The sequence below is a fragment of the Zeus faber genome (genome assembly GCF_960531495.2).
Source record: "Zeus faber genome assembly, chromosome: 12".
Taxonomy (NCBI): domain Eukaryota; kingdom Metazoa; phylum Chordata; class Actinopteri; order Zeiformes; family Zeidae; genus Zeus; species Zeus faber.
This window is the reverse complement of record NC_137196.1, coordinates 16,676,744-16,685,145: the sequence shown is the minus strand read 5'-3', so window position 1 is coordinate 16,685,145 and position 8,402 is coordinate 16,676,744. Positions and strand designations below refer to the sequence as shown.

The following is an 8,402-nucleotide window of genomic DNA, read 5'->3' as shown; positions in this document are numbered from 1 at the left end:
TCAATGTATTTGTGCAAAAGTGCATTCACTATCTTAAGTAACATTAGAAAGTTGTACTGCTAGTTTACTAGTTTAGACACTTCAGATACAGTACACTACTTCCTCGATCATGTGGACGTATTGTATCTGTTCCTTAACACAAACGCAAGAGTGTGCTCGTCGTACTTGTGACATTTTTGAAGCATATACATTATGAAAAATAATCTTTCATGCTTTTGTTGCTTTTCATTACCAATGAGCCATCAGCTTTTCTGCTTTTATCTCAACAGATTGTAGTTGAAACGCCTGTGATGTCAACATGAGCTGGAGCTTTCTCACACGTCTCCTGGAAGAGATCCACAACCACTCCACCTTTGTGGGCAAAGTGTGGCTCACGGTGCTCATCATCTTTCGCATTGTGCTCACGGCGGTGGGAGGTGAGTCCATCTATTCGGACGAGCAGACCAAGTTCACCTGCAACACCAAGCAGCCCGGCTGTGACAACGTGTGCTACGATGCATTCGCTCCCCTCTCGCACGTACGCTTCTGGGTCTTCCAGATCATCATGATCTCCACGCCTTCCATCATGTACCTGGGCTACGCCATCCACAAAATTGCCCGCACCTCTGAGGTGGACCGGAGGAAGCACCACAGACTTCGTAAGAAGCCGCCGCACACTGGGTGGAGAGCAACCCACCCTCTGGACGAAGTCCTGGAGGAGGACGAGGATGACGATGCCGAGCCCATGCTCTATGAGGACACACTAGAGGTGCAGGAGGCAAAGCCCGAGCCTGTAACCAGCAGCGCCCGAGAGCCGCAGAAGCATGACGGCCGCCGAAAAATTATGCAAGAGGGACTAATGAGGATCTATGTCCTGCAACTCATGTCGAGGGCCATATTTGAAATTGTCTTCCTAGCGGGACAGTATCTGCTGTACGGTTTCCGTGTTAGCCCCTCATACGTATGCAACAGAGTTCCCTGTCCCCATCGGGTGGACTGCTTCATCTCCCGGCCTACGGAGAAAACAATATTCCTTCTCATCATGTATGTGGTGAGCTGTCTCTGTCTATTACTAAATGTGTGCGAGATGTTTCACTTGGGAATTGGCACGTTCCGAGACACCCTCCGCCGGAAGAGGAACAGCAGCCAACAGATGTCCTACAGCTACCCGTTCTCTCGTAATATCCCGGCGTCACCGCCAGGATATAACCTTGTCATTAAGTCAGACAAGCCCAACAGGATCCCCAACAGCCTCATCACGCACGAGCAGAACATGGCCAACGTGGCCCAGGAGCAACAATGCACCAGTCCAGACGAGAACATCCCCTCAGATCTCGCCAGCCTGCACCGTCACTTGCGGGTGGCTCAAGAACAGCTGGATATGGCCTTTCAAACGTACAGTAGCAAAAACAACCCGGCCACATCCAGAACCAGCAGTCCCGTGTCTGGGGGCACCGTGGCGGAGCAGAACCGGGTCAACACGGTCCAGGAGAAACAAGGAGCACGGCCCAAATCAGCGACGGAGAAAGCCGGGACCATTGTGAAGAACGGAAAGACCTCAGTCTGGATCTAGAAATGAACTATTTTTAAAACGGTAGAGCCTTTTCTAACTCCTTGACAATGCTGACAAATGGAGGATGTCTACGATCCGAGTTTGGACCATGATGATGATGGAACACATTATTAATCATACTGTTTTAATAGACCAATGTTTTTTATTTGCAATACCTGTGGGGTAAAACCACAAATATGCAAATGACATTAGAGAAATATCCAGTATTGTTGAGTAAAAAAACAACTTTAACAAAATACCAAATACTGTAGTCAGACTGTTTTTTAATTGTAGTTCGTCATTTTTGTGCTTACCATATCTTTATGACATTGTGAACATACACTTTAACTAGTTAAACATCTCTTACTGCAACAGAAAATATGACTGTATAAAAATAACTACCATTTGGTGTAGCTATTGGATCAATTGATGTACTGCCGTTGAACTGGATTTTTTGGAGGACGAAAAATAACTTTAAGGTGGCATGTGTTGAAAAGTGGCCTGAATTACTTGTTAAAAATGCTAACACTGTAGAATTGCACAAGAAATACCTGATGCATCATGATTGTTTACCATTTGGTCAGTCCCCTCGCACAGGGACGGGGACTAAACAAATTCACTGAAGATTAAATGACACGTTTTTGAAAAAAAAAAAAAATAATAATAATAAAATGCATGTCTATTATTTGGAATATATATACATTCGCAGTATGTATCACTATTGCAGAAAGACAATTACATGTGAAATATTCTAATGAAAAATATATAAATGGGTTTCCATCAAAACAGGCTCGAACATTAGAGGTCTGCTCTGACAAAGTCAGGAAGAGCAAAATCTGTTGTGCACGTCTTGCAGCTTTTAGAAATGGAAAAGGTAAGTAAACGGTATTAAAAGATAATGAGAGAGGGAGAAAGATGGTGCATGCTTTACAAATGGGCCCATACAGTTCGCTCATAGGCCTCAGTAGAATATTCACCCCCCACCCCCCACATTACCTCAATATTTAACTCATTATTAAGCATGTTATATCTGTAGATGAACATTTTTTGCTTTCTCAATAAGACTTTTTCTGAAAAGAAGGTTTTCAAATAACACACTGCCCACATTCACTACGGTGATACTCCAAAGTGCCTCCAACTTTTAAAGATTGTTCAAGTGTTTATTGGTGGATAAATAAATATGTATGAAAACTCTGAACTGTTGCTTCGTGGCACGAGTCTTATTTGAGGTTTCACACTGTGTATCATTGGGGTTTTACCAGCTCAATATTTTACTTAATGCGACAAAAACCTGTCGTACGCTCACATAGTTTACAGATACAATATTTAAACAAATGTTATATTCTTCTCGTAATGTGACGTAGTCAATTGCCAAAGTGAACGCTCCAAGGCAGAGCGGTGACGTGCTTTTTAATGGGAACACGGTTGAAAATCTGCGGAGCGCTCATCTGACCCGAAGTAAAGCACGGACACCACCTTCTGGTTCCAGTTATAAATCACAGCTTTTTGTCATACATATAAATAAACACAAATACAATAATTATTGAATATGAATATATAATTTCAAAAATGAACTATATGTATGATATCTATAATCAAACGTATAATTATGCGTTGTAATTAAATAATGTTTATAATTCATTTCATATACAAGGAAATATATTTTCAACTATGCATTATATGTGTTGTATACAAATATATGTAATAAACGATGTAATTATATAAATGTAATGAATTAAATTCAAATATAATAATAATAATAATAATAATAATAACAACAACAACAACAACAACAACAACAACAACAACAACAACAACAACGACAACAACAACAGTTTTTATTATTATAATATTTTCGCAATAATTATTATTATTATTATTATTATTATTATTGTTATTACTATATTCAATTCAGTTGTTTGCGGGCTAAATGATGAATGCTGTAAAAACTTTTATCAACAACAAAGAACAAACCCCATTTCCATCGAGCCACTCACGTGGTCTTGTATTATCGGGCCGCAATGCATTGCGGGAGTTAAATGGCGGCCCTTCCACCGAACCCAGCGCCCTTCCCCGTGTAGCCGCGTCTTCGCTCCAGCGCACACGCCGCTTCCGTTCCCTTCCCGCGGCTCCGCACGCGTCGCGATGTACGCCGCCGCGGGGACCGTGTGTCTGTATCGGGGAGCGTCGCGCTGCGGCGGCGGCGGCGGCGTCGTCGGCGGCGTCGTCGCTGGACTCGCCAGTGTTTTGAAAACGGGCGGAGCGCAAGTCAGGAGCTGCGGCGCGAAGAGCGACGGGCTGCGCTACGCCTGCTACCGCCTCCCCCACAGGACCCTGCTCCGCCTGGAGGGCGCGGACACCGGCCCCTTCCTGCAGGGACTCATCACCAACGACATGCTGCTGCTGGGGGAGCGCGGGGCCATGTACTCGCACATGCTGAACGTGCAGGGCAGGACCCTGTTCGACGTCATTCTGTACAGGTACTGGCATTAAAGTGCGTGTCCGCGCGTCCTTGTCAAAATGTCTCTGGTTCCGTCTTCCAACAAAATGTTAGGTTTAGGAAAACAGAATCATCTCGTGCATGCGCTACCCTATTTCTATTCCACACACACTGCTGCCTCACGGCAAGAAGGAGCCGCCTGGCTTCGATTCCCGCCTGGGGCGCTGTTGGCACCGTGCTCCGGGCGGGTTATCCCCCAAATAGGAGCCTTTCTGTGTGGAGTTTGCATGTTCTCCCCGTGCTCACATGGGGGTTTCCTCCACCTAACGTGAGTAAGGGCCCCCACCAAAAACGTGCACGCATCATCGTCTGACCAGCGATGGACACTCGTCACCAGGTCGCACACATCATCGTCTGACCAGCGATGGACACTCGTCACCAGGTCCCCGGGCGCGTCCACGAACGCTGCCCACTGCTCCTGGCTGTGCCCCCGGAGGAAGGACAAGCCAGGGATGGGTTAAATGCAGAGGCCACATTTCACCGGCCACCACCCAAAGCATGTGCGTGCGTGCGTGCGTGTGCATGTGTTGTGTGATAATTAAAGTTTCTTCTTCTTCTACTAGATATATATACCCACCTACAATAAGAGACACAATTTGTCCAAAAATCGCTGTTTAAATTCGTTCAAATCTGTCTTTTAAATTGTCTTAAAAAGTGTATATTGAACACTTATACTTGGAGACACCCTTGGGTGGGGGCTTGCCACGGCCTTATCTGCGCAATGCACCCGTGTGTCAACGTCGGTGACGGGAAAGATTTGGAGTCGAGCGGAGCGAGTGTTTTTGCGACCGAGCGTGCAGTTTGAAGTCTTTTTTTCCCGTTGTCTTTGTCCCTGATTAAGGCCTCTCACGTTGATGTGTTCTCTTCATTCAGCTTAAAAGAAGCAGAGGCGGGCAGCGGCGTTCTCCTCGAGTGTGATGCCGCGGTGAAAGACTCCATTCTGAGACACCTGACGGTCTACAAGATCCGCCGAAAGGTGACCATAACCCCCCGTGAAGACCTCTCCTTGTGGGCCGTGCTGCCCCGGCAAACCTATGCGGGCGGAGAGAGAACCAAGCTGGAGCTCTCTTCTCCAGAAAAAGCCATTGTTTGGGAGGATGATCCCAGAACAAAAGCAATGGGTTGGAGGTTGGTGTTGGACAGCCAAGTTGACCCCTCGGATATCATCGATCATGGTCAGCAAGGTGACACTGAGGAGTACCACAGACATCGCTATGCAATAGGTAAGATGGCAGCCAGTATTATTTACTGCTTACATGTACCCCTGAGACTTTTTGACAACTGTTTTGTTTTTTTTCTTTGCCATTGGTGTCCAGGACTTCCAGAGGGCGTGAAGGACCTTCCTCCAGGGGTGGCGCTTCCACTAGAGTCTAACCTGGTCTACATGCAGGGCATCAGTTTCAGTAAGGGCTGCTATATCGGCCAGGAACTGACGGCCAGAACCCACCACACCGGGGTGGTTCGTAAAAGGCTGATGCCCGTCCGCCTCTCTGTTCCCCTCGAACGTCTCGATGAAGGACCGTCGCTGCACACGCAGTCTGGCAAACCCGCTGGGAAACACAGGGCGGGGATCGGAGAGCTGGGTCTGAGCCTAATCCGCATGGTTCACGCCAAAAAAGTGCTCAAGCTCCAGTCTTCTGAAGACACCGCCGTCACACTTGAGGCCTCTGTACCAGACTGGTGGCCCGATGACTCCAAAGACAAGTGAAATGGGTTCTCTATGTTGTGTTGGCACACGCCAGCATTTGAAGTATTATTCCATGCTGGCTTAGGTTGTATTAAAATTTCCAATGTACAGTTTGTCATACGCTGCTTTGTTGTGCTATCAACAATGTTGCTCAATAGCATCACATATTAATATATTGTTCAGCACAATAAATATGCAGAAACAGTCTACTTAGTTTTTATTTGTACACTCTCATTCTTTTTTTTTTTTTGTGCATTTATTCCACACATTCAAAGTTCGAATATAAAGCGATATATCTCTGGCGTCGTGCACACCACAGTAATTGACAACCACTTTAAATAAGCAACTTCAAGTGACGTTTACAACCCTAAACTTGGATGTATCCTATTCTGGGTAAGGGGGATGCTGTCCTCTTGTGGAGTGTAGGGTCTCTCTGATTTGCTGCAGAAGACTGTCGGGTTGCAAACTCAATGTCGAGTGATCCAATTTCTTAAAGTCGTCATTGCAGAGCAGGCATTCGAGAATATGAGCAACCCTTTGCAGGTCAAAGGCAGCGTGGTGAGGTCCAAGCGCAGACAGAGCCTCAGAGAGATGCCTCGGATAGTCAGAGTTTCCAGAGGGACAGGCTCTTAGGAAGGATGTACGGTTGTCAGCAATGATTTTCAGGAAGGCCGCAAACTCTCTGTAGTCAATTCCAGAGCAAGATTTCATAATGACCTGTGTGAGGAAGATGGCAAACAGTGATCCTTAATGAATATATTTTTGTGAAACTAAAAGCTTATCTTGCTTTAAGACAACATGTTTTGACATGTTTTCCTGGTCACCTGGCAATGCTGGTGCCATGAGTCCATGGTGTTTCTCCATTCCTCTATCTCTCGTTGGACAGCTGAAAGCTCATTTTGAAGGAACTGCCACATGATGTCAATGTTGCAGCCGTTCAGCCAATTATGATTGATAGAGATGGTGTCCTCCTACCAAAAAAAGCAAATGTTTGAACTTGAAAAATTGAGTTAGGTTTTTTTCACAAAACCATTTATTATCATGTAGTTTGCAATGGGTATGAACCCTCTAGCCAATAATAGGACATGTTTAGCTTTATCACAATTGTGAGTAGATATTATTTATACACTCCTTACCAGATTATAAACCTGATGGTGCCATCCACTGGGTACAAAAATAATTTCACCTGCCTCTTGAATAATTTCAAGGGGCTGACAAGCTTTGTCGAAGTATGGAAAAATGGCTTTGTCTCTGAGATCAGTTGCAGTTATATCATAGGTGAGGTTGCCATGAGTGTCTTTTAAAAACTCCTCCTGTCCTGGAGGATACAGGAGCCATTTCTTCCTGCCACAGATGTTTGCCGACCAACTGTAGGAGCGGAAAACATCTGCATGGAACGGAGTCCTGATGTTAAGAAAGTAAATGTTATCACAGCGATAGAAAAAAACATGGAGATTGAACATAATTATGCTCCAGCCTATCTTGACAGTGATTTTGTCATACCATGAACCTTTCGGCCCCATGTAGACAAATCGGTAGTCATCTACTTCAAGCGCATCCCAGTATTCGTTGAGCCAGTCAGAGGAGAAGAACACTGGCGTTTGGTAGACATTGTGTTCTGGAAAGTCCCTGAGGAAACCAATCACATGGCATATTACACAGGAATAAGTACTCATCGTGTTAAGTAAAACAAATGCCCTGTAGACACACTAATCATCAGTATGGTAGTTATTGTATAATGAAGACTTATAAACGATTTAACAAAGCAAGAAGTAACACATGCTATTGAAATGAGACCTTGCCATGTGCCAGTCCTTCAGATACAGACATCCTTTTGGTGATGAGTGGCCATTCTGAATGTATTCCTTCCAGTAGTGTATGAACTCTTTAAAAGGCATCATTTGCTTGGGGTTGGCATTGTATTCCTTCACGTTACAGTTTGCGACAGGAACTTGTGTCTCGTCTGGAGATTCAAGGTTCAAGATTTTTTTTTTATTAAATCGCATGCAGTCGTACGGGTATGGCGCAGTGAAAAGTTCATGGGAAAACTCTGAGGACTGTGCAAAATAAAGTAGGAAGAAAATAATAAATATTCAAAACCAGAAAAAAAAATAGTTTAAAAATATATAAGCAAAGAACATCCATAATTAAGTAGATGTTTGTATAGTATGCAATAGAGTACAGTGTTAAATAGGGAAAAATAATGTACAGTATGCAACACGGGGCGCAATGTGCAATAATAAAGTAAATACAATTGCACAGATTGATAAAATGGATGCAAAAACACGGGGGGTTTTTTTTTGTCACAATTTTTTTCCAACAAAACACACATCACCTTCTGTCGCAATTTCACCAAACAATAAGCTTATTTACCAAACTCCTGAAGCAGTTTTTGGAAGTGAGGCCTCCCCTCTTCAGTCACCCAGTGCTTCCTGCACCTCCAGTCCTCAGTGAAGCGTTTGGAAAACACACACGGGTGGTTGGGAAGCAGGTACTTTCCGAAAAACTTGGAGTAGCTCAGTTCCCTGTCGATGTAATCCACGAAGTGTGAAGACCAAAACTGCTCATAGGACTGTCTGGGTATTTTAACAAGGCTGCAGCAGGTGTGATACGACTCCCTGTCCATGATGAAGGAGCTGAATCTTTATCTTCAGAGCGCGAGTTTTCCAGCCGGGTGATAATCT

At 44.6% G+C, this 8,402-nt stretch overlaps 3 protein-coding genes across 3 annotated transcripts; 2 read left to right on the top strand and 1 right to left on the bottom strand.

Annotated features, from left to right (window-relative positions):
* Positions 1 to 298: 298 nt before the first annotated feature.
* On the top strand, positions 299 to 1,552 carry gjc2 (gap junction protein gamma 2; the record flags this gene model as incomplete). Its single annotated transcript, XM_080010708.1, has 1 exon — positions 299 to 1,552. One exon carries the CDS (start codon positions 299 to 301, stop codon positions 1,550 to 1,552), a length of 1,254 nt encoding a protein of 417 aa, XP_079866834.1.
* Positions 1,553 to 3,557: 2,005 nt separating this feature from the next.
* iba57 (iron-sulfur cluster assembly factor IBA57) lies at positions 3,558 to 5,917 on the top strand. Its single transcript, XM_080010832.1, has 3 exons — positions 3,558 to 4,011; positions 4,905 to 5,254; positions 5,348 to 5,917. Exons 1-3 carry the CDS (start codon positions 3,677 to 3,679, stop codon positions 5,737 to 5,739), a joined length of 1,077 nt encoding a protein of 358 aa, XP_079866958.1. The 5' UTR covers positions 3,558 to 3,676; the 3' UTR covers positions 5,740 to 5,917.
* An 11-nt stretch (positions 5,918 to 5,928) lies between these two features.
* Positions 5,929 to 8,364, bottom strand: jmjd4 (jumonji domain containing 4). Its single transcript, XM_080010831.1, has 6 exons — positions 8,092 to 8,364; positions 7,516 to 7,681; positions 7,222 to 7,347; positions 6,855 to 7,122; positions 6,543 to 6,689; positions 5,929 to 6,435 (listed from the first exon to the last, which is right to left on the bottom strand). Exons 1-6 carry the CDS (start codon positions 8,342 to 8,344, stop codon positions 6,103 to 6,105), a joined length of 1,293 nt encoding a protein of 430 aa, XP_079866957.1. The 5' UTR covers positions 8,345 to 8,364; the 3' UTR covers positions 5,929 to 6,102.
* Between the last annotated feature and the right edge of the window lie 38 nt (positions 8,365 to 8,402).